The 27497-nt window shown below is 35.1% G+C and overlaps 1 protein-coding gene across 1 annotated transcript in view; it reads right to left on the bottom strand.

Moving 5' to 3' along the window:
• The window catches only part of LOC118749638 (cytoplasmic protein NCK1), a 155388-nt gene extending 128344 nt beyond the window's left edge, over positions 1-27044 (bottom strand). The window contains exons 1-2 of the mRNA XM_036484438.1: positions 26350-27044; positions 13187-13391 (exon numbers count right to left, since the gene is read on the bottom strand). Coding sequence (XP_036340331.1) covers positions 13187-13391; positions 26350-26836 — 692 coding nt within the window. The 5' untranslated portion in view covers positions 26837-27044. The remainder of the gene's footprint in view (positions 1-13186; positions 13392-26349) is intronic.
• Positions 27045-27497: the final 453 nt, after the last annotated feature.

Raw genomic sequence — 27497 nt, 5'->3', positions numbered from 1 at the left:
AAAAATTACATAAACGGATGATCAAACTTGATATTATTTAATAAAAATGTAATTTTTCCAAAATATCGTAAAGAAAAATGGATACATTCTCACACTCGTTTTGCTATATCGTAAACTAAGTCGAAACTACTTAGTAGAAGTCTGAAATGCGACTATAAATAGAGGTAAATTTAAAGTTGGTACTTAAATTTAAGTTGCAACTTTATTAGTTTCGACTTAGTTGCTGGACTATGAATACGCGCCAATGTGGTTTATGAAATAAAGTGCAATGGTAAAGAAGCCGAAAATTGCGACAAAGTGTACATCGGAACAACCAAGCGAGCCCTGGGTACTCGTCTTGGCGAACACGAAGCTGACATAAAAAACAAAGAAACAGCACAGCACTAGCGCAGCATATGAACACCAGTGACCATACAGCTGATTTGGCGAACGCTAGAATAATTGATATAGAGAAAAGAGCAAAAACAAGATCTACATTAGAAAGCTTGAGAATAATGCAGAAAAGGGACAATGTAGTGAACAAGAATGAGGATACTGATGACATCGCTGCAGTTTATTTATTATGTTTATAAATATTAGTAATATTCAGTTCAGACAAAGCTACCACATACGTTGGTAACGATTTTTAGTTTTATGTTTCAAAGTTTAAGTTTAAATGTAATGTAAGTTAACAACTCTGTTGTGTTAAACTTTACTATTTATTTTTTGTGTGTTCATGCGTTTATTAGTTTTTTGTTGTTTTGTTAATGTTTTATATTTATTGCTGCGCAGGTAAATAAACAAACAGATCCCCTGAAGATGCTAAAAATCTTAGCGAAACGTCGGGAAAAAGCTAAATAAACTATTTATTTATTTAACTAAGAAATTTGGTTGTATATTTAAGACTATTCAGTCTTTTATAATACATCAGCGCGCATTAATTTACAATATTAGAATCTTAACCCTAACATAAAACAAATAAGAGATAACAATAAATTTAAATTTAAGTACAAAAAAATATTCTTCAATTTAATTTAAATGCAACTTAATATTAAAACTTAACATTAACAATTTAATATTAAAACTTAACATCAAATAATAGTAATTATCACTCCTATAAAGAAACTTAACAATTAAGTATAAAAGAGAAAGAAAGAAATAAGGAGAGAGGAGAGAAAAGCTGAGTTGCAATCACATTTATCTCATAGAACTATAGTATTCATGTATTTTCCTCCGGTAGTTGCCCCTATCCATCGCAGACCTAACACTATCAGGAACAGAATTCCAAAGCCTCACCGCATTGACGAAACACAGCCTCGAGGAAGACAAATAGGAATATTTAGGGATTATAAGATTTGTGTGTTTGCAAGACTTTGTTAATTTTAACTTTTCGTTAAGGTATTTCGGTGTTTTGAATTCAATAAGTTTGTACATATATACACAGATTCTTGCTGCGAGATATTCAAAGATGCTGCATCCAAGAATTTTGTTTCTCCAGAAGCAGATATGGTCATATTTTTTGAGGCCAAAAACATAACGCGTAACATTATTAAACGCAACATCGATTTTGTGATGCGAAATGGAATCAAGCTTGCTATATACAAGCTCAGAGTACGTTATGTGTGGTACAATGTGTTGAATAGCTAGCTTTCTTCGAGTCTCCAAAGGCGTAAATGACGCTGACATTCTCAATCTACGTAAAACAGAATACACATTACTCACAGCTTTATTTATATGGTCAGAACAGCTCAACTTAGAATTAACGACGAAGCCTAAATTTCGTGTTAGTAAATTCAAGGACACTATTACCAACAAAAAGTTTTGGAATATCTTCTACATATACTTCAATATTACTAACAGGTGACACATATGACTTTGCAGCATTTAAGCAAAGAAAATTATCACGCGCCCATTGCGAAATTGCAGACAAGTCACTATTTATTTTACAACACATATCCTCAACAAGACCAACATGGCTAGACAAATACAATTGAATGTCGTCAGCATAAGCATTGATATGGACATACTGACACACATAGAATACATCATTAACACAAAGACTAAACAAAAGGGGACCAAGCACGGATCCTTGCGGAACGCCGGAATCAACAACACAAAATTTGGAGGAGATATCTTTACACTTCACTTTATGGGTTCTTCCCACAAGGTAGCTAGTCATAAGTTTAACAGAGCTTTCAGAAAAACCAAAGTAATATTTGAGCTTTGCACAAAGTAGGTCGTGATTTACTAAGTCAAATGCCTTAGAAAAATCAAGGAGGCAAATAAGAGTTAAGTCACCGTTGTCAAACTGTATTCTTATGTCGTCAAGTATTTTTAGCATAGCCGTAGAACAGCTATGCATGGGTTTAAATCCTGATTGCAACGGGGATAAAAGGTTGTTTCCTTGGACAAAGTAGGAAATTTGCGCTGCCATCATAGACTCGCACACTTTCGAAAATACTGACAAAATGCTTATTGGCCTATAATCACTGGGTTTTGTGGCAATATTCTTTTTGGCGACAGGAATAATAACCGCTTTTTTTCATTCCGTTGGAAAACACGAAGTTGTAAAGCAAAGATTAACGATATGAGTGAGAGTTCCTAGAATAAATGGCAGCACAAGTTTGACAAACTGCAGGGATATCCGATCCTCGCCAACAGCATTAGATTTGATGATCATAATGGATTTCATAACTTCAAATTCAGTCACTCCGTTGAATTGAAACGTTTGCTTTAGTGTAATATGGCTATTTAAATTATTAACTACAGGACTATCACAGCTTTTACTAGCACTACTAAAATAGGCATTAAGCGCGTTTGGATCGATATTACACTCAGTCTTAAGTTTTCCATGCACATTAAGATGTTTTAAATTGCGCCATAGATCTTTGGAAGGCAGTGAAGGGTTCAACTTGGAGCTACAATATAACCGCTTAGCATGTCTTACAACAGTAGTAGCATTGTTCCGAACACTTTTGTATTGTGACCAAGCAAAGTCAGTCTTGGTTCGTTTCCATTTTGAGTATAACCTGTTACGAGTTAATATAGCTGTTCTGACTTTGCTACTGTACCACGGACAATACCTTTCATATCCCGAACAGTACGTAGAGGGACATGGGCATCAAATAATTTAGTCAAGGTATTATTTAAAAAGTCAAGTTTCGTATCTACCGTCTCAACAAACCAACATTCGTCCCAGTTAACATTTGACAGATTATTAACATTTACAGACTTCAAATCACGATACATTAAACTAACAGGATTAGCAGGACAATTAAACGACACATCAAACGCACAAAATATTAGATCATGATCAGATATAAAACTTATTTGATCAAATTTAATGACATGGTCAAGACTAGACGCGATTACAAGGTCTAACAAACTTGGATTCGAATTTTGTGCGTATCTTGTTGGTACTAGTTTGTTGACTACAGCAAGGCCTGCTGCGGCCACGTGGTCAAGTAGCTTATTGGCATATGAGTCGTTTAACAACAGATTAACATTGAAATCACCACATACAACAAAACGTTCATACTCTATTAAAAACACAGATAGCTCAGAAAAAAACGAATCTAACAAGTAACATCTATGGGGGTTATACACACAGGACACCAATATTTTAGTCACACGGTAAGAAATTTCGGCAATAATAAATTCCGTATCACAGTTGTTTGATTCTGCTAAAACGCAAAATTTTAGGGTAGAGCTGCAGTAGATTGCAACACCTCCTCCTTTCCTTTGTGTTCTGTCGGCTCTGATAAGATTAAAGTTTGGAATGCAGTAGTAAAAGTCGGAGATGTCAGGATTAAACCACGTTTCCGAGACGCAAACCACATCAACGTCGGATTTCCCAAAAATATCCCTAATATAATCCAGTTTGTCACCGTTAAGGCTTCTTGCATTGAAGTGCACCACTTTAAGGCCATTATATTGCTTACACAAAATATCAATTAAGATCTTGTGGCTTTCGTCAATGCAGGAGGCGGATTTCCTATAGGGGTTTAAGTCCATAACACTGAGATGGACAAAAGCAACCACAAAAGGCATATAACACAAGGAAGAACTTTAACGCACAAATGTTAACGATTGCTATAAACGTGAGTAAATATGAAAACAGAATTAAATGAGAAGAATCAAGGTTTACATATAGAAACAAAAAATAAGGAAATATTAAACAAATAGAATTTGGTACAGTGAGAGAGAAAAACATAAATATAACTTAACTTCTAGGCTAGTAAAAACTAAGTAAAATAGAAAGTACACATTTTCGGTGAACATTCAATACACATACATTTTTACTTCCGCGTACTGTTGAAAAGAGTGTTAATCTCGGCTCTGCTGCTCGCCAGTATGGGCTCTTCATTTGGTTTTAGTCTCACAAAAATTTTCCCTCGTATAGAGAACACTGACGCCAGTTGTTTCTTCCGCCTGAGCTCTGAAGCGTACGACATCACATCTCGCAATTTTTTCGGCAGACTCTCATGTACAAATATTGACCCATAGCCCGGAAAATCAACATCAGAGAGCGCAAGGGATCTCTTTTTAGATCTGCAGAAGACCGCAATAGATTTCATGAGCTGATTTCGATCGTGTGAAGAGAACAACTTTACAACAATGGGACAGTTGTCTCTGCGTTTTTGCCCATTACTTTTTACGCTTTTTAGTCGAAAAGCATCTCGCACAGGCGGGGGTTTATGCTGAGTTGCACCGCAAATCTTTGCAAAAAGTTCAGGCAAACACTCACCGGCTGCCTGAGGAATCCCGTTGACTAATAAGTCAGTGGAGACTGCGCTGCTTTCGAGAGCTGAGCTGAGTCTGAACAGCAGCCAGTTCATTGCGAAGATTGAGAACTTCAGTGCATGTGCTCTCAACTGCACCCACACGTTTTTCAATAGCTGCAATAGATAGCTTTAAATTTGCCGTATCGTCGGCCAGCTCACTGATCTTCTCCATTACTCTCTTCTTATCTCATCATAACCGCTGTCAACTGCTCGATAATTGAGTCCCTCTGCACCTCCAGTTTCTTCGCCATCCTCTCAAATTCAGCTGATGCCGGTGTAAGAGGAGTTTTAGGGGGGTAGCCGGTTTTCTTGCTGAGTTTTTGCGTGTTATTGACATGCTTGTTTGCTTGTTATTTGTTTGTTTACTTATTAAGCAGGAATATACAAAATCAGGTGAGTAAAGGTGTTCGCAGTCTCACGAAAAACTTAGTCTTTTTATTTACACAACGGTTAGATCAGAAAAGCCTAACAAATTTCACAATCTCAACAATACTAAACTGATCGCAAAAACAAAACAAATATAATAATCTTTTTGTTTAAAAAACTATTTTTATAAAAAAATGTATTTTTTTAGTTTTTAATGTTTTTTCTCAAATTTTTACATACGAAGTATACAAATATGCATACCAAAAGAAGGGGGGTTTAATCACCTTTGCAATGATACCAAATTAAAAATCAGTTCAAAATTTTTCGAATTATGAGGTTTTTAATTTTTCGAAGATCCGATCTTTGACCCCTCATAGCATCTGTAATATAAGTTTGCACAAAAAAAGTTATATACCATTCAAATACGAGCATAAGGCGGACTACGTCTAAATTTTTAGTTTTTTAGTTGTTTACATATATTAATAAAAATAATTTTTTAACAAAGGTCCTATTTCGAGCTTCGAAGGCCCATATCTCGATTTCGGAGGCCAGCTTCGAAAAACGGTGTTATGACTTTTTTTACCTAAGACTCAATCTCTTAAAAAAAAGTTGGTGCTTACACATTTGTCCTCCTATTCGTGGCGTGCGCATTGATGTTGTCACACAAAAGAAGGGACCTACAGTTTTACGTCGACTCTGAACGGCGATTGTATTTTTATGAGAAGCTGCTTTCACGTAGGGTGGCCAGATGCGCTGATTTAATCAGTACATGTGCTGATTTTTTTCTATTGTACTGATTTTTAAGAGCCCGAAATCAGTACGCAAAATCTACTGATTTTTTGAGTTTGTACTGATTTTGTACTGATTTTTACATTTAATAAATACTTTTGTAAATTGGTGTAATTGACATTTACTTGAGGTTTACGTGTTCAAAACAATGGTTTTTGACAACTCATACGTGTGAGCAGATTGAAAGCATTAATTAAATTTAAACCATTATTAAAAAGGTGCCAGCTTGCAATGGTTTCGTTTCCTAGGATTTCGCAAAATAACAAACTGTTTGGATTCAACCCAACCCGATTTGAAATCACTATTTGCAGGTTTTAAAGGATTTACAGGAAAAGCTGGTTTCGCCATTAATAAATCTTATGAAAGGTGGTGGTGAGTTAATCATATATTAAGTACACTGAGAAGATGACAATAAGAGATAATCTGTTGATTATAATTAAACATCCACTAAGAAATCGGCTGTCAGTATTTCAAACTTAAGATGACTACTGCTACGGTACAATGTAAGTTTTAAAAATTTGGAAAAGGTGCAAACTAACGACTCTTAGATATGATATATGTAGCTTTACTTTGAAGTTTGATGTTCGACCACCTGTAATTTTACTTGCACATACACATTTAACACTATTAAATTTCATTCGTACTCGAAAATTCGTTTAGCGATAATTCGGTAATATACCTTTTAGGCAACATTTTAATGAGAATGTTCTATTTAATAAGCACACCAACTAAATATATTTGTATATGCAAACAGATTCTGATTCGAGCTCGTCTTCTACTAAAACTGAATGGGCTACAAATTTTTTTTTTAATTTTCTCAATTTTTATAAATTTTCTAGAAAGTTTGTATCTTCAATTCACATGTCTTTTGTTATAGAATTAACTATATTTTTATAAAAAGATTTAAATTAAGTAAGGAAATAAAAAATTTTCAAGACCTGTCAATACATTTTACTACTATTTTCCTGAGCACAGCTGTACATACATACGTAATATCTTTGATTTGTTTTAAAGTAATGAATTTTTATATTGATAATACTATATATATTTAAAAGTCCATTAGTTATTTTTTGTTAAATTAATGCGCTGTTATTTGGTTGTTATATTGTTAGTAATAAAAATACGCTTAAAAATTAGCTGATTTTTATGACTTTGTACTGATTTTTGATCCCAACTGTACTGATTATGTCACTATAATATCTGGCCACCCTACTTTCACGGCAGAAATACAGTCGGAGGTTTGCCATTGCCTGCAACCCGGTTGGGTTGAACTGGGCTTGAACCCAGACACTGCGGAATGTTGGCGCGCACTGCTAACCGCTACACCGCAACTGCCGTCCATGATTCCACCATATTAAAGGATCTTCTTGTCTCCATTTCTCCATTGTTTGGATATCGACATACCATTGTCAAATATCCTGGTCTCGCTTTTCAATAGAAGCTTTCATTAGAATTCGACCTTTTTCATATGATTCAGCAGCTTTCCCATGCTAACCGATTCATATTTTCGAATTGTTTAGTTCACCATCTACCCAGTTTTGATATTGATGTCAGAAAAGAAAACGAGTTTTGAAATGTATTTCATAAAATATTGCAACAATGAAACCTGAGCGGCGCCATACAGAAATGCCGCTAAGCCGCTCAGAAATGCCGCTCCGTGCGTGGCCACTTCAATAGTATTTAGTAGTATAATAATTTTAAGCCGCTCGCCGCTTTGCCGCTCATTGCGTGGCCTCGATCTTACGGGGCGATTCGGGAAGCAAAAGGATATGTAACCATGCATATTAGTTTGATTTTCATAACATTTAAAAAATAAAAATAAAAAATCAATGGCACGTTTTTTCTCAGCGGCGTTCATTGATGTTTATCTTTTGTCTTTGACATTTCTCTATTTACCAAAAATAATCGATAAATCCGGGTTACAAACGGAGAAGTTATCTTTTTAATACAGGGCTATATCATAACTTGGATTTCAGAGAAATTTTGCAGCAGATATCTAGCTAAACAAAAAAACCTAGTATAATAATATTGTGAAATTTATCCGGCAGCAGTCTACCGGATATCCCATCGGATATCCGCATCCGGCTCTTATTTTTTACAGGATATCCGGGATCCGGTTATCCGGCAAAATCTCTATCCGGCACATCCCTAAAAAAACATAATTATTAACAAAACCAACAACCACATGATCAAGTGTAAATAGCAGCGGAAGAGCTGCGCTTGATTGTAGTTGTCTTAAAACATGAAAAAAGTGGAAAAAGCAACAACAGTTTACGTGGCGATCTGAGCTCAGTGGGTAGACTACTGGCTTAGGCGGCTGCTGTCGTTGGATCGAATCCCAGTTGAAAAAGTCTGATGAGGAGATGTGGTGATCTCCCAAATAGCAGCTATAACTTCTACCAAGGAGTAAATTGTTGTTGTTGCAAAAATTTTCATTAAAAATGGTATCAAGCTTTAATCATTATTTTAAAATTTACGGTTACTGTTTATTAACAAATTGTATTGAAAACACATCTATAGTCAGCAGAAGCTACATATTTTTACTACTATGAGTACAACTAGGAAATGTTATTTCGAATAAACTATTTATTTTACATTGCAATGCTATGTATAAGCGATAAACTATTTTTTTAATGCATATTTATGTATATACACAAATAGGTGAATAGATTCGTATATGATTATTTGTTTTGTAATGTTATTTAGTTATTTGTTTATTTTTTTTTCTTTTGCTATCATAAAAGTTTATTAAAAGCCGTCGTTCTTGAATGAGTTTATATTCATTAACATCAAATATTTTTGTAGCTTTCGATTGCTAATTGGCCTCAAAATTCAAGATTTCTTTCAAATATACTTTAAAAAATAGTTAGTTTTTTTATTTCATGAAAATTTTAAATACTCAGATATGGGCCCTTTTCGAAATTGCATATTCAATTAGATGAATAGTTTTCTCTAATTACTCTTAATCTTCTTCCATCTTTCATCCATTCCAATGGTACTATTTTTATTTCATAATATTATTTAGTTAAATAGGGCAACAGTTAGGCATGGAGTAGGCCTACAGGGGAAACCACGTTAAAAACGCGCCAAGTACAGTACCTCACAAGTAGAGTGAAAATTGTGCATATTATGGAGAATACAATTTATTGAAACGTGACAGAACAATTTTTATAGATAATTGCATAAAATTATCATATGTGCTAGAAACCAAATTTTACAGGCGTGGGTTTTTTCTACATTTCAAAATTTTGTGATTTTTTTACTAGTTCAGAATACTTTTGTATGTCAAATACGATAATTTCACAGCAAAAAAATTAGTTGTAACATACAATAAAAAATTGTTGGCGCAACTATAGGGATTGAAGCTACACTATTTTACCAGGTGATGCGTTGTGGGGTGCAGAACAAATTTGCACCAAAAAGTCAGCTTGGATAAAAAATGCAAACACTCCATATATGTGACCTGCAACCTTGAATAAATATTTTTTTCAGATATGGTAACGATGCGGACTTTTCATATTTAACATATTTAACACATTCGTACTAATTTTCAGCTTTATGCAAATTATTGCAACCTTGAATGACAAACTTGACTGGGCAATTAGTTAAAAAATCACTCGAATCGGGTACTTACTAAAATAAATTTTTACTGTTTTAAAATCTTTACAAAATGGAATTTGGCAATGAAATTTACAGGATATGCCTTTCATACATTAACTCGTTGCGCACTTGAGAAAACTGTAACCCTTTATGAATTTAGATGTGAGTTCGCGCACTAACTAATATTTCTTCAGCTGCTTTGATTCCACCTCAACATCAATTTGTACCAGTAATGGAACAAAACTACAAGGATGAGAAGTTCAAAGCAAACAATTCGAGTGCCAAACATTCTGATTCGAACTAAGTAGTACATACATACATATGTATGTATATGGCTCATTCCACCTCAAATCACCCAGGCCGGCGGAAAGTGAATTTAAGTTTGCGATAAAACTCACAGGGATTGTTCCTTGAACAATTTAAGGAGACACGTATTTTTTCTTTTTGCTCAGAAATGCGAATTTTTCGAATAATGAGTTTTTTTTTCCTTTTGAGTACGAACGCTTCTTTTTTCCTCTCTTAATAGCAACTTTTGATGAAATCGCTTATAACTGCCGCAAAAAAGCAAGGATTTTAACGATTTTTTTTTTTAATTGCAGATATTGATCTACTGAATCGATCTAGTGAACTAAAAGTCAGTAATTGTTTATTAATAATTAATTATTGTTTATAAACAAAAATTTTTTTTTTTTTTCAAATTGATTTTTTTCAAATTGCCACATCTTTTTTTTCTCTCAAACTTTTTTGTCTATTAGGGAATAGTATAAACTATTGTCAGTACGAGTAGCAATATGCTAAAATTCGTGGTTTCGAGTTATGATTTTTTTTCTGAAAATGCACTTATATGATGCTAGCAGATTTTCGTGCCAGTTGAGGACGCAAAAATTGTTGCCCATTATGATAAAGTTTCCTTGCTGGAAATTTTTTGAGGTTGCCCGATCAGAGCCAAAAGTTTTTTCCAATTGGGCTCTAATTTTGGCCCAATTGGGGCCCAATTAGCGATTTGCCCAATCTACCGAAGATTTCCCCAACCAGTGCTCACAATTTGCTCAAAGTGAACATGCATACGCAATTAAAACGTTTTTATCGATAAAATCACACATACACACATCAAAATTCCGTACGAAAAAAAAATTGATTTTAATTTTTCTCTTGAAAAATTTTCCACATACAAATTTTTTGATAAAAAAAAAATAGTTTTTGTAAATATGCCATCTCAAAAAAAAATTGGAAAAAATCACAATGGTAGCTCTGAGTATTGCGCAAGGAAACTTTATCATAATGGGCAACAATTTTTGCGTCCTCAACTGGCACGAAAATCTGCTAGCATCATATAAGTGCATTTTCAGAAAAAAAATCATAACTCGAAAACGACGAATTTTAGCATATTGCTACTCGTACTGAAAATAATGTATACTATTCCCTAATAGACAAAAAAGTTAGAGAGAAAAAAAAGATGTGGCAATTTGAAAAAAATCAATTTGAAAAACAAATTTTTGTTTATAAACAATAATTAATTATTAATAAACAATTACTGATTTTTAGTTCACTAGATCGATTCAGTAGATCAATATCTGCAATTAAAAAAAAAATCGTTAAAATCCTTGCTTTTTTGCGGCAGTTTTAAGCGATTTCATCAAAAGTTGCTATTAAGAGAGGAAAAAAGAAGCGTTCGTACTCAAAAAGAAAAAAATTCATTATTCGAAAAATTCGCATTTCTGAGCAAAAAGAAAAAATACGTGTCTCCTTAAATTGTTCAAGGAACAATCCCTGTGAGTTTTATCGCAAACTTAAATTCACTTTCCGCCGGCCTGGGTGATTTGAGATGGAATGAGCCGAGTTCCATAACAAAACGCAATAACTCCACTTTTCTTCTTTTTCGAGAATTTTGTACAATCGAATGACATTTTATTTCCTCGAAATAATGTGCCAGTGCAGTAAAATTTTTCTTTAGTCAGCATTTTTTCTGCGTTGTTTGTTCTTTTCTCAATATATTGCCCTCTGACCCGAAAAAAGTGGAATATGTTCTACCCTTATTGAGCCGAGCCGATTTTCATTCATTTGTAATTATTCTTTATTCATTAGTTTATGTATAATGACAGTGAATTGTATAAGTTTATTAAAATTAATAAAATGTAGTTCCAAATTAGGAATCATGAATTTTTAAGTTGACATTTTTTTCGATCTTCTCTTTAATAAATAATGCAACCATTTTATAGGGCGCAGGGTCACATTTACATAATGTTGCCATATATTAAAGCAATATTTTCATTCAGAAAAGGAATCGCTTTAACTCTGCTTTTTGAAATCTATGGGGAGTATTCATAGTCCAAATAAACTCGACACTAAAATTAGTTGCAGCTTCTTGACATAATTTCCAATGGACTATCTGTCAAAACAGCTACAACTAACTTTATAAACGACTTTATTTCAGACCAAATCGCAATATTTTCTTGTTCAATCCATCCTAGGAGATAATTTAGGTAGGCCTTCTTAACTGAAGCCATTCTAGGAAGCCTACCCAAGAAGGGCTGAAAAGAGTGTTTCCTTGCATGCCTTCATATATTCATAGTACTATGATATTACCACAACTAAGGGATGTGGCCAACCTTTTCAAGCTGAGAAGTAACAGACTAGAAAGACTTATCCATTTAAAATTTACGCGAATGCGTAAATTTATTATTTAGCATTACATATGAATTTCAATAAACATTTTAAGTTGAAATAACACATATTTGATATAAACCTTAGGCAAATTCTTCAAAAATGTATTTTATAAATTAAAGAAGCAACTTTAAAAGAACTGCTACAAAAGGACTTCTGAAGTACGTTCTATAAAAGCCCTTCTGGAAGGCCTTCCATGGGTAGCGAAAGAAGAAGCCCTTCAATTTATGCCACTCCATACAAAAAAGAAAGGAGGAAGGAATCTAGAGTGGAAGGCATCTTGACTCTCAGGAAGGTCTTTCGGAAGGGCTTTTAACTCCTGAAATTATCCACTGGGATATACCGAAGTCAGATACTGGAATTGGAAAGAGTTTTTTGTAAAATGAGCAGATAATTTTTTCAAAGCGTTGTCGATGTGTTCAAGTTAATCATTCCAACCGAAATGCAATAAAACCTTTTGTTCAGACCAGAAAGGTGTAATTCCGAAAATTCAAAGCAAAAAGCAAAGCTATTAGTAGGTACACAACCATTCAAATATAATATATAGTTTCTATTGAGAAATATGCATCTATTTTGCATTTTCTCAATTATCTAGAAACTGTTCATGTGGGATTATTGCGTTTTGGTATCGAGATCCTCACATAGTTTGACAAATTCAACACTAAAAAAACAGGTTTTAGCACTTTGTCAACATATGTAAATATTGCTGTCTGTTTATGCATGGCACATGGTATATCCCTTCCACAAATATAGCATATTTTACAATTTTAATACATTCCGTGTGGTTCTATGGTTATTGCAAAAGAATTCGCGAGCAAATTATATATTCAAAATAAAACTGTTTAAAGTAGTGCAAATACTATATAAAAATAAAAACAAGTGGAAAAAACTAAAGGTTAGATGTTTAGCATCCATAAAAAGCAACGAAAGAAGGTAGTCGAATCAAGATTACAAAGCGTAGTCTCAGCTAAGTACATTCCCTGCCTCAGAAGGTCATAACTCACCTATCGAACAACGACGGTTTCTCTTTCTTCACATAATTGCTAGGTACATAACCTGATTGATTGCGATTATTTTGCACACGCCACCAATGTTTCGAGTCGTCAAGCAGTAAGTATCGTTCGTTTTTTCGCAAATCTAATTCTTGCGCTCCTTGCGCCGCGTAATCGTATTTGGCCACAACGTAGCAAACATCTTCTTGTGATTTGCCTGCAAAAACCAATGAAAAATATTAAAAACTAGTCGGATTCAATTAACAGTTGACTTACGTACATACACATGCACCAGGTAATTTAAAAATGTTTGCACTCTTCTGTTTGCAATATAGACTAGTACGCCCGGTTGAGATTTATAGGTACATGTACATGTACTAAGTCGTATCACGACATACAGAAAAGAGTTTAGTTACGTCAACACATGATTTGGTTATAGTTACATTATTTGTTTATACTTAGTTACCAAATCATATGTTGAGAGGAACATATTTGGCTGACTTTTTTCTGAGTGTATGAAAGAAAACGAGTTCAGCGTGTTTCAATTTTATTTAAACACTTATGTGGAAAGAAAATTTAGACACCCGCTAAAGATAGCTAAATTACGTTTTTTGCTATAACTTTCTTATTTTACATCCGATTTTATAAATCTTTATGACGGCGAAAAGGTCTCGCTTATTTTAATTTATATCTTCACTAATTTTGGGAAATACTATCAACAGATTTTTATTTTTACACTCTAAATCTTAAGCTCTCAAAAAACGATTACGAACTTGCTAAAAAGGATTAGGCTTCATTCCCAAACAAAAAAGTTATAATCTTTTTTTTTGTTGTATTTAACATTTCATGATCTGCATTTAGCATATTTTGTATGCTAATAGCTCGACCATCGAAAAAGGTTGATACACTTGAACGGTTGTAACTCAGTTGGGAAACAATTTTAAATAGTTGACCGAGTTCCTGTCTTGCTTAGCTTAAATCAAAAACCTATAATCAAAAATTAATATTCTTGAAAGTATGAAGTTTCTACTGAAGAAGAGATCGCAGCAGTAAAAAAAATGTTTTTGAAGTTTAGCGACGGTTGGGAGTAAATGGGCAAATTGAACGGAAATGATGCACACTGAAACTGTTGGGACGGAAATGGTTTCAACAGAAACAAGTGCTTGTTAAATGCATGCACATGGTATTAATTTAACAAAAACGTGCTAATAAGCTGTTTTAGAATCAGATTTAGATTAAGACCAATACAAGAACAAACGTAAAGGTTAGTACATACTAAGATGAAGAAAAGGATAAAGGCAAAGGTAAAATTTTAAAAAAAGCAAAGATACGTAAAGATAACGGCATAAATTAAGATCAAGGTAAATCTAAACAAATAAATGCGCACCAAAGAAGATTGGACAAACAACAGAACTTCTCCGTGTACAACATAAAGGACAAAGATTGAATATATTAGAAAATATGGAAATATATAAGCAGAAGACCTTCAAAGGACAAATAATAAATGAGCAAATAAATACTGTATCGGACGTACTGTTTGAACCTCTAAAACTATTGTACGAGAAGAAAATGACAAAATATTGAGGATAGACATGGAAGGTTATACACTAACTACAAAAACAAAGACCAGCAAACACAAGCCAGAACAATTCATCTACCTATTCAGCACTGAAAAACTAAGACGTACCTAAAAAAAGAAAGAGGTAGTTAATAAGGAGTATAAATATGAGAAACCAACAAAAATTATCCAGAACGAAAAATGATACTGAAGATGGCACAACGCCGAAACCGGTTTGTCTCCAAACCCAATTTGACAAGGGATGGCGGAAATTCGTTCCACAATGCATCATACACCCACCCTGTCGGAAACAACAACAACCAAAAAGGAAATATTTATGCCAGTCAGGCATATTATTCCAAAACCAACTTACTATTGATTGTATACCAACGACGTTCACTGAAGATCAACAACACAAACGCCAATATTTGGTTTAATAAACAATGTATTGCTATGAATATGATACCAAAATACGCCCAAATGAAACCGAAATCAAAAACAGCAGCGAGTCAGAAAATTGTCATGAAAGCTGAGAACAACTACCTACAATGGGAATTAAAAAACTTGCAAGCCAAAAAGGAACACATATGTCGGCACATAATTGAAAAAGACATAAAGACCAAGAAGACTAGGAAGCAGAAGGATGAAAACCAAACCATAAAAGGGCTCAAAGAAAAGTTTAAGGCAAGCAATGTTATAACCACAAAAGCAGGACAAAGGCAATACCACCGTAATAATTGATAAAAAAGATTACAAGAGAAAACTGAAAAACTAATAACTGAAATAGGGTGCAATAAATTGGGAAATGATCCCAAAGAATACCAGGCAGCAATAAAGAATACCATAAAGAAAAGCACAACCATAATAAAGGATAATCTAGCATATAGACTAATACTTATGAACCTGAGTGTCCCTCCATTGATTGCCTTGCCAAAGATACACAAACCAGGCACTCCGATGAGACCTATCATTAACTAAAGTCTGCTCCCTGTACAGACTCTCCAAGCCCCTTAAGACGCTGCTGAAGGATAACCTGAATTTACGAAATAAATACACCATTACGAATACAGCAGAACTAATCGAGAAGATGAAATCGTTGAAGATCAACAAAAACAATTCGTATCATTCGACATCAAGGGCCTTTACCCATCGATACCAACAATAGAAACCATAAAAACCGTACAAGAAATACTGATTGAAAAAATGAAAAGAGAAGCTGCTACGGAAATAGTAAACGCATTGAAGGTTACATTAAAACAGAACTACTTCCAGTTCAATAATAAGATATATAAACAGACGAAGGATAGGAATGGGCAATCCGACGTCAGCAATACTCATGGAAGTATTCATGCAAACACTAGAGGAGAAATATATGGGAAACCTATCGACCAACCTAGGAGTAAAATTCTACGCGAGATATGTCGATGATGTAATATGTCTAATAGAGGGAAACAAAGAGAAGCAGATACTCGACTATCTCAACAAACAACGCCAGAATATAAAATTCACTAAAGAAACGGAAGAGGAAAGGAAGACTAACTATCTGGATTTAACAATTGAACAATGGAAATAAACAATACCACAAGCAAGATAGAGTTTGAGATGTACAGAAAACCAACAGCCACAGAAACAATAACAACAGCTCACACTATCCACAGCAACACAAAAATTCAGCACTTAGACAACTAATAACGAGGCTTGAAAGGACCCCTCTAACAGAAGAAGACTACAAGAATGAACTGGATACAATATATGCCATTGCGCAATATAACGGATATAAGAGGCCTGGTTGAAAAGTTAAGAAAGGACACAAAATCGAAAAAGACAAGCAAAGAGGAAAACAATAAAAAAAACTTGGGCAGTTCTAACTTACACGGGAAAGACATCGTATAAACTTGCTTAATTCTTTCATAAGTACGACATTCAGACATCATTTAAAACAAGGAACACTGTGGGAGGAATATTGAAAAAGAAAATAAGCGAGGAAGTCCCCCTAGATAAACAGGGCGTTTACAAGTTAACCTGCGAATGCCGATACAGCTACATAGGACAAACAGGACGAAATATAAGAACAAGGTATCGAGAACACATAAGGGATTATAATAAGAAAAAACGTAAACCAGAGGCTACAATAGAATCGAACTTCGCAAATCACATGATCAAAAATAAATGCGCACCAATGAAGATTGGACAAACAACAGAACTTCCCCGAGTACAACATAAAGGACAAAGATTGAATATATTACAAAATATGGAAATATATAAACAGAAGCCCTTCAAAGGACAAATGAGCAAATAAATACGTTATCGGACGGACTGTTTGAACCTCTAAAACTGTTGTACGAGAAGAAAAATGACAAAATATTAAGGATAGACATGGAAGGGAATACACTAACTACAAAAACAAAGACCAGCATACACAAGCCAGAACAATTCATCTACCTATTCAGCACTGCAAAACTAAGACGTACCTAACAAAATAAAGAGGTAGTTAATAAGGAGTATTTATAAATACGAGCAACCAACAAAAATTATCCAGAACGAAAAATGACACTGAAGATGGCGCAACGCCGAAACCGGTTTGCCTCCAAACCATATTTGACAAGAGATGACGGAAATTCGTTCCAAAATACATCATAAATCTAAACACTTTAAGACAAAGGTTAAGGGGAATATGTCAAAATAAAGATAAATGTGAAGAAAAAGATGAGAATGAAGATCGATATTGTTATCTTTATAGTACTGATATTGCTATCGATATTTTTATCGAAATAATAATCTATATAGCAACCGATATTGTTATCACTATAATAATCAATACATTTATCGATATTTTCATCGGTATATTTAGCGACATTGTTATCGATATAATAACACTGGTTTACAGCAAAAATGTTCTATGGATGCCACTATCCAATTCCTATCTAGAATTGCCAAGTGATTCCGAAAATCGAGTTAATTTTTTTCTATGGATACGTTTTCGAGAAATTTTCGATTTACCGTTATTCAGCTTAAAGCAAAAAAATGGTTCCTTTTAATCACGTATATCTTACGAACCAATTTAAAAATCTTAATATAAAGTGAAGCAAATGAAAGCTAATAAAATTCTCCATAAACCGTATATACACCTCTTTCCGATAGTGATTATAGGTTCTGAAAAATTAATTAATCATTCCAGCTTTTTTTATTTTTTAGTGAAAAAAAGAAGAAACATTTAAAAAATAACAGGCTCTGTGCCAAATTTTTGCATTTCTGCTAAAGCCTGTCCTGTTACAAAAAAAAAAAAACAAAATGAATTACTAATGAAGAAAATCGATAGATTAATAAGAAATAATGAGTGCTCAAATGAAAATACGCCAAGATAATTTGTATGAAAAATTAGCAGAAAGGAAAGTTACTCATACGCCACGTACACCTAAGTAACACGCTTTTCTGCTCATATTGCATACAAAAAATCTTTGTGTATTTTCATTTGACCATTCATTACTTCTTTATTTATATCTCGCTTTCGTTCACTAGTAACTTGATTTTTTTTTGTAACAGAATAGGCTTTAGCAAAGAACCTGTTATTTTTTAAGTTCTTGTTCTGTTAAAATTTCATTTTTTCATTTAAAAAAAAATGGAATGATTAATAAATTTGTCAGAAACTATAAGTCCTATTGGAAAGTGGTGTAAACATGGAGAATTTTATTAGCTTTGATTTGACGTATCTCCTTTTAAGATTGTTAAATTGGTTTGCAAGATATATGTACGTGATCAAGTAGAACCATTTTTTGTTTTAAGCTGAATAACGGTAAATTCCAAATATCTCGAACACGTATCCATAAAAAAATTACCTCGATTTTCGGAATCACCGAACAATTATAGAAATTGGATAGTGGCTTCTGGAGAACAAAAACCAAACTAAAATGTGTGATCCAGTGTAATCGGTCGGCACATGGCATGGGACCACATTATATGACATCACATCACATTAAATCACATGATATGACATGGCATCACATGACATGACATCACATGATATGACATTACATAATATGATATCATATGACATGACCTCACATGATATGGCATGGCATCACATGACATCACATGACATCACATCACATGATATGACATCGTATGACATGATATGACATCACATGACATGACATCACATGATATGACATAACATCACATGAAATGACAGCACATGACATGACATCACATATACTTAGGTCTCTTTTTATGCGTATTTGAATTTATGCGCTTTTTCAAACCATTTTTTAAGCGGTTTTTTAGAATTTTTTACATGGAGTATCTGAATTTATGCGGTTTTTGAAAATGCTGAAACGCATCACCTGTTTTTGTATGCAAGTAAAGAACTTTTTCATGCGGATTTTTTTTTATGCGGCTTTCTGAGAAACGCATGTACCGCATAAAAAAGATCTAAGTGTAATTTCTTATTTATCACGTCATCCCACCTCACCTCATCTAGGTGAGTAGGTAGATGAAGAAAAGGATAAAAGCAAAGATAAGAGAGATAAAAACAAACATGAAGACCAAGGTAAATTCAAACACTTTGCTTTTTTAGTATAGTATGAAAAGGCGTAACTCACATCCTCGCTGAAATGCAACAAAGCCACACCTAACTCAAAATGTTTATTTCATAAAACGAGATGGGGACTTATATTCGATTAAATGCATCATAATCATGGCCGCAAAGTTTAGGCTTTTGCTTGGAATTGCTTATTTGGCTTATTCAAGGTTTCCAAGCTTAATTTTAACGTTCATGCTTATTTCAATTTATTAAGCTAAGTACGGACCTTTTAAGAAAACGGTCAAGAAACAAATTAATATTATTTCGTGTGTGTGAATAGTAGTGTCCAAGGAGTTTTGACATCTGATATTTTACAGCCTGATGTCTCACTTTTTCCTTCCGAAATAATGGAACGGGCACATATTTCTGTTGAAAACAAGGGTAACTTTCACTCTTCACAAACAAACTTTAGCAAACCATGGTAGAAAGCATAGCAAATTTCTTAAAAACTTCGCAACTCTTGATTGTCCATTGTAATTTTTCAATCCTTGAAATAAACTGAATAAAAACATTAAACTGCACACAAACTTTTGTATTTTCGCGAGCATATTTGCAAGCATATTTATCAATGTTTTAGTGCTTATCTAAGCGCTTAAAATGGATTTTTGCTTGCGTATTTTCTTCGGTCCTGATCATAATCAATCAAAGAGTAAATTTTGGATTTTTAGTTACGGATTTTTGTATTTAACCCACGATGTGAGTTACACCCTTTCCATACTATACTAACGATATGAAAGATAAAAAAGATAAATACCCGAATAATGGTAAGTATAAAAATAAAGATAAAAGGAAAACATATTAAGATAAAAATAATTATAACGAAAAGGGTATAGGTAGGGATAAAGATAGGAAAAAGATAAAATATAACCTTAAGCTTATAACATTATATTAACAGGCTAGTCGTTTTATTCACAATTTCAAACCAATGAAATATATATGTGCGCTGGGTTTGGGTCCCGCCACGTTAAAACCCGCCAAATGAAAAAGAACAAAAAGCCTCGGATGCGATCCCCTTTTTTGATGGCGATCGCGGCAAACGTATACCGGACTATGATTTCAGGGTATGCACCTGAAATATCCGGACTCTTAATGTGGAGGGTGCCTCTACCCGGCTGGTTGATGTCCTCGGGAAGACATCACCGCCATTCAAGAAATGCGATGGACGGGGCAAGGCAAGGTAAGCGTGTAGCCTAGCGTCGTTTACTACAGTTGCCCCGTAAAGGAGCGCAAATTCGGTACTGGCGTTCACCGCGGTGGACACATTCCGCTTCAAGGCTAGATTCTTCAACATCTCGCTCATCTGTGCCCATGCCCTGACGGAAGAGAAGGACGAGGCGTCCAAGGGTCTCTTCTATGAGCGGTTAGAGCGTACGTATAAGCACTGCTCCCACACGATATAAAAAAACGTGCTTGGCGATTTCAATGCCAAGGTGGGAAAAAGGATCTGTGGCGCCACGACGAAACGTCCGATAACGGACGATAATGGACTGAGGCTCATCGACTTCGCCGGGCTCGAAGCATGGTAATATGTGTTACTTGGTTGAAGCATAAAAAGATCCAGATCCAGATCGAAAAACGAGAAACCAAATCGACCATGTTGTAATAGACGGAAGGCATGTTTCCAGTGTTTTAGACGTACGTACACTCCGAGGGCCAAACATCTACTCGGACCACTATCTTATTGCAGCCAGATACTCATCGTCCTCTGTGCAGCAAAAACTGTGCGTCCAACAACGCAAGGAAAGCTTAACGTCGAAAAGCTGCAATCAAAACAGACGGCCAATTTATTCGCCACACGACTCTCACACTTGGCTTCTGAGAGCACTCTTCAACAAAACGACATATGCGAGCAATGAAACCACATTTCCCGCTCATTAACTACCGCAGCCGAAGAAAAGGTCGGATTTCAGTGAGCCCGAAAGAACAACTGGTACGATGAGTAGTGTCAAGAAGCTGCGGAGAAATCAGATGTCACGCTGCGATCGGGCGCAAAGCGAGCCATGTGGGACCGTTATAGGGAACTGAAGAGGAAAGCGAGACGTATTTGCCGCAATAAAAACAGAGCCGCCGAAATCCGTGAGTGTGAAGAGCTGAAAAAGCTGGCCGACAGGAAAAACTCCAGAAAATGTTATCAGAGAAGACCAGTCCGAACTCCTGTTATTACAACCATGGCAACCACAACGTACTTAAACTATGGAGGGAACACTTTTCCACCTTATTGAATGGCAGCAGCACTGAAAGTAGAGGAGAAGACGAACTCAAGCACCCAGTCGATGACGATGGAGTCGATGTCCCACCGCCTGACTATGACGAGATACGAATACGAGTTTTTATGCGGCTGAAAAACAACAAAGCTGCTGAAGCTGACGGCCTGCCAGCCGAGCTATTCATGTACGTTGACGAAGAGTTGATAAAGTGCATGCATCAACTCCTATGCAGAATATGGTCCGACGACTGGAATTTAAGTGTGCTCTGCCCAATCCACAAGAAGGCGACCCTACCATTCGCGACAACTACCGCAGGATCCGCATTCTAATCATAGGTTTCAAGGTCTTATCGAGCGTATTGAGTGAAAGACTGAAGCCCACCGACAATGAACTGATTGGGCCTTATTAGTGTAGCTTTAGACCTGGCAAATCCACCATAGATCAGGTATTCACACATAATATATTTGTCGATTTCAAAGCACCAAAGGAAGCTGTCTTTATGCCGCGATGTCAGAACTTGGTATCCCCACGAAACTAATACAACTGCGTAAAATGACGTTGAGCAATACCATCAGCTCCGTCAGAATTGGGAAGGACCTCTCTGAGCCGTTTGATACCAAACGAGGTTTCAGACAAGGTGACTCCCTTTCGTGTAATTTCTTTAATCTGATGTTGGGGAAGATAATAAGAGCCGCAGAACTGAACCGCTCAGGCACAATACTTTGCAAGAGCGTACAATCGCTGGCGTATGCCGACGACATCGACATTATCGGTAAAAACGAGTTCTACGTCTGTTCTGCCTACGCGGGATTGGATAGAGAAACAAAGCGAATGGGTCTGGTGGTGAACGAGGACAAAACGAAGTATCTTCTGTCATCACACAAACAGTCAGAGCATACGCGTCTTGGTACCCACGTCACTGTTGACAGTTACAAGTTTGAAAAAGTAGACGACTTCGCTTTTTTGGGAACCAGAATTACACCAATAATAATGACAGCCTTGCAATCCAACGGAGAATCACTCTTGCCAACAAGTGCTACTTTGGACTGAGTAGGCAATTGAGGAGTAAAGTCCTCTCTTGTCGTACAAAAATCACATTATATAAGTCACTGATCATGCATGTGCTGGTTTATGGCGCACAGTGTGGAAATTGGGACTTTTTTCGTCGCAAATTCTAATATCTCTAATTTCCACACTGTGTGGCGCGGAGGCATGGATAATGAAAAAATCTGACGAGGCGGCTGTTGGAGTTTTCGAGGGAAAGGTTCAGCGAAATGTTTACGGGCGTTTACGCGTTGGCGAAGGCGAATAGCCTTACAAACTGTTCAGCAACAAGCTACTAAGCTATACTTAATTTATTTGAACAGAACGGCATAGCAGATGTGCCCAAAAATCGCAAATTAATAAAAAAAATTATTGGGAAGTGCGAACGCAGGAATATTCCAGTTGTTGGCAGTCTTACAATTTTCCTGTTCGCGTACACAAAAATCCAGCAAAGTAGGGGAAATTGAGGGACCAAATTGACATTTCATTCTGATGAAAAGCTGCTAGTTTCTGTTGGAAAGATTTTTACCAGCAGCCATTTGCCAGCAAGAAAAAGAGCTTATCAAAGTCATCTGTTTTCAATTTATGAAAATATGGAAATTTATTTTAGATTTAGATTTATTATTATGATTTTTAAGTTTGAAATGACTTATTAGAACTGCAAATGTATCGAAAGAAAGCAAATACTCATTTACTCATGTTTTCTTAGCAAAATGCTTTAGGAAAACTTTTATGTTATATTCTTTTCATGTTTTCTGTTTTATGCTTTTAAATGTAAACAAAATTTCGATCAGCTGTACTAAAAACTTGCAAGTTTTTGCTAGTTTTGCGTTCGCGTACTTTTGCCAACATTTCTCTCTTTGAGAGAGAATATATAAAAATTCATTAGAATTTTGCTTATATAAACGTATTTATAGAAATTTTTCCATCGTTTGTTAGCGTTATTCATCTTAATACAAAAAGTGGTTCCACTTAATCACGTATATCTTACAAACCTATTTAACAATCTTAAAATGATATACGTCAAATGAAAGCTAATGAAATTCTCCATAAACCATATATACATAGCTTTCCAATAGGATTTATAGTTTCTGACAAATTTATTAATCATTCCATTTTTGTTTTTATGAAAAAATTAAAAAATCTAATTTTAACAGAAGGAAAATTTAAAAAATAACAGGTGGAAAATTTTTGCATTTGTGCTAAAGCCTGTTCTGTTAAAAAAAAAAAATCAGATTACTAATGGAGAAAAGCGATAGATAAATAAAGAAGTAATGAGTGGTCAAGTGAAAATGTGCACAGATTTTTTGTAAGAAAAATGAGCAGGAACAAAAGTAACTCATACGCCACGTACACTTGAGTAACACGCTTTTCTGCTCATATTTCATACAAAAAATCGTTGCGCATTTTCATTTCACCACTCATAATTTATTATTTACTCATCGATTTTCATAAATAGTAACTTGATTTTTGTTTGTAACAGAACAGGCTTTAGCACAAATGCAAAAATTTGGCACAGAACCGGTTATTTTTAAATTTTTCTTCTGTTAAAGTTTGATTTGTTTTTCATTAAAAAATGGAAAAAAAACTGGAATGATTAATTAATTTGTCCGAAACTATATCAGTCCTATCGAAAAGTGATGTATATATGATTTATTCCATTACCTTTGATTTGACATATCTCCTTTTAAGATTGTTAAATTGGTTCGTAAGGTATACGTGATTAAATGGAACCACTTTTTGTTTTGAGCTGAATAACGGCAAATTGAAAATATCTCGAAAACTTATCCATAGAAAAAGAAATTAACTAGATTTTCGGGGTCACTTGGCAATTCTAGATAGGAATTGGATAGTGGCGTCTGGAGAACAAAAACCAAACTAAAATTTCTGATGCAGTGTAATTCACAAAACGATGACTTAAGTTGAGTTTAAGTTAAGCTTTTTTAATGTTATTCCTAACATTCGCATTCGCACATTCGCATTCCGAAAATTCGCATTCAAGAATGTGAAAAATATGACATTCGAAACATCCCTAATTTCGATATACTCCTAGTATAAATAGTGAAGAAGAGTTCCAAGACAATCTTAACGTACAAGCACCACCACTTCCAAAAGCATTGAAAGTATCGGACGACAATCTTCAAAATTATTGCTCAGCTCTTGATAAAACTAACCCATCAAATCGAGCCGGCTCTTTACTTGCCGCTATACTTCTAAAGGATATTTAGACAGGAATCGCAGAAACGGCATTGAAAAGGGACTTAGGAGATGACGAAGCTTTCCACGGAAGTCGAAATGTACGAGGGATATTTCCAAAGTTCTGGGAATTGTGCTATAATTAAATTACACAGAACTTCTAGGCAATGTTACTGACGTCAGGCGAGTCTTGACATGTTTATGCAACTATCTAGTACATTATTGTTTAGTCTGATTTAGGTGTACGACTGATATAGACGCGTTTTCATATCACTGTTTTTATAACCATGGAAGATGCAGCTAAATCCCAAAGAGCAATAATTTTCTTTTTGTGGAAAGAAGGTGTGAAAACATCAGAAACTATACAGCGGGCCACTGCGACAGGCACTTGTGCCCGTTATCGCAACAAGATAATGCAGTGATTATCATCTGTTCCCTTACGGAGTGTTCGATTTGAAAGTTTAACTGACGTAAATCGTGCCATAAATAAGTGGATTGAGGAGACACCGAAAAAGTTGTTTGAGGACGGCTTAACAAATGTAGTTTATCGTTAAGATAAATGTATTCAGTTTAATGGAGATTATGTTGAATAACTACTATACATTGTAATATTGACGAAAATTACCAAAATAATACAAATCATACCTAAATTCCCAGAACTTTGAAGACATCCCTCGTATGGCAAAACATATGTATGCATGCTATATGCGTCGGCTGCCGCTAGACTTGCAGTTAATATACGAATTTTCCTCTGGAATCAATCCGCCTTTATCTATCCGCAAATTTCACATTCCTCGAGAATGTAGTAATTTTAATAGCAATTTCTGCGTGGAAACGATAGACTTGAATAGATTTAACAATACTGAGCCTACAAATTTGCAATTTTGTTTGCAAAAATACTGCAAGAATATCATTACTTGAACAAAATTATTCAAATTCCATAAGCATTTCGGTACATAGAAGTACCACATATGTATATTACTATTATTGGCTGACGAGAAATTTCATAAATTTAACTCATATTTTATTTCATACTCAAAATACTGAGCGTTTTGTCCACGTTTAAGTTCACTTCAGTTCACTTGCAGTTTCAGACACAGAACGTCTTGGGCATATTTTTGCTAAACATTATAACTGTTTTGTTTGTGAATAAAGCCTAATCGTCATCGTTTTTTGAGCTTTAGATTTATAGCATAAAAATAAAAATCAAGGGGTAGTATTTCCAAAACTAGTAAAGGTATAAATCAAAACGGGTTTGAACGCTTAAACTGTTTAATTGTCAATATAGTTCGAAGGGGTGCCTTTTCGGCGACGTAAAGATTTTAAAAATAGGATATCAAATAAGAAAGTTATAGCAAAAGACGTCATTTAGCTGTTTTTAGCGGGTGCCTTATAAAAATTTGACACCCAAATTTTTTCTTGACATTAGTATTCAAATAAAACTGACACACGCTTAACTTTTTTTCGTGATAAGCCTTAATGTACACTCTTAATATCGAAACTTTACAGAATACCCTGGATGTCTAATTACGCATGCGTGCATGTGTATGTATCCATGCATGTACTCTGACTAATTTTTGTTAATACCAACCGTGTTTCATGTTGCCCGCCATGGATTGTTGACCGGAACTCGAATTACCGCTGCTGCTGCCGCCGCTGTAATCGCCTCCGTATCCGGCGATATTGGACGCTGCGGTGACTTGACCAAAGGTCACGCTCTTGTGCTGTGCACTACAACTAGATGCAGTCGACAGGGTGCCCTGGTGATATTGTTGCTGTTGGGGCTGTGGACGTTGCTGATGTGCTCCGTTTGTCGCGAATATTACTGTTGCATGCGGGATGTGTCGATGCTGATGTACTGGAGATGGTTCCGGTGAATACTGTTGGTGGTCGTGGGCACTAACCAAGCCACCACCACTATTACTACCTACCAGTAAGTGTGTCCGTTGTCGTTGCTGCAGTTGCTGATGAATCTGACTGTGATGGTATAATTGATGTTTTTTGTGTGTTATCGAAACGCTACTCGTCGTTGAGGAACCGGGGATATTGCGTGAAAATTGTTGGGGATATTCCAACATTCCAGTGGTCCTTAAGCGCCAAAGAGGGACGACGTCTTTTGGGTTGTCACTAGGTTCTGATGTTATTCACAACGGTGACAATTCGTCTGCTGAGTGTAAGGGAAAATAGTTTCAATGTTGCCCCCGGTTAGTCTTACTCGCTGTCAATTGATTTCATTCATAGCTACAATAAAGACATCAACAACAACAAATGGGCGACAGTATCCGATGTACGATTTGCGAATTTTATGGTGTGTAATCAATCGAGAAATTTAGAGAAATAAAATAAAAAAGAGAAAAGGCCAAAAATAATATAATTAAGCCATTCAGAAGAATTAATAAGCAAATATGTCATACATAGGCATAGTAATCATTACAATTTAAAAATGTTTTGCAAGATAATAAAAACGCATGTTTTGTTGAATAAAAAATCTAAGAAAGAAATATGACGTAAATATGTATATGAGACATACTTTTTCATATCGGACACCAAATTTGTTGTCACACTTTCGATTGGCTTAAAATTTCTTTTATGGATTCTATACATGAGTGTTCGAGGAATTTTTCTTTCGGAGATATGATCTGTCAAAGTTTGCATTTTTTCGAGATTCTGACTACTCATGTGCTTCTTAAAATCGTTATATCTCGGGTTCTACTGATCGTAGAGACTTCATCTTAACGT

The sequence above is a fragment of the Rhagoletis pomonella genome, unplaced genomic scaffold, assembly GCF_013731165.1.
Source record: "Rhagoletis pomonella isolate Grant_MI unplaced genomic scaffold, Rhpom_1.0 Rhpom_scaffold_00025, whole genome shotgun sequence".
Classification (NCBI taxonomy): domain Eukaryota; kingdom Metazoa; phylum Arthropoda; class Insecta; order Diptera; family Tephritidae; genus Rhagoletis; species Rhagoletis pomonella.
The sequence above is the reverse complement of the archived record's forward strand: the minus strand, read 5'-3'. Positions and strand labels throughout refer to the sequence as shown.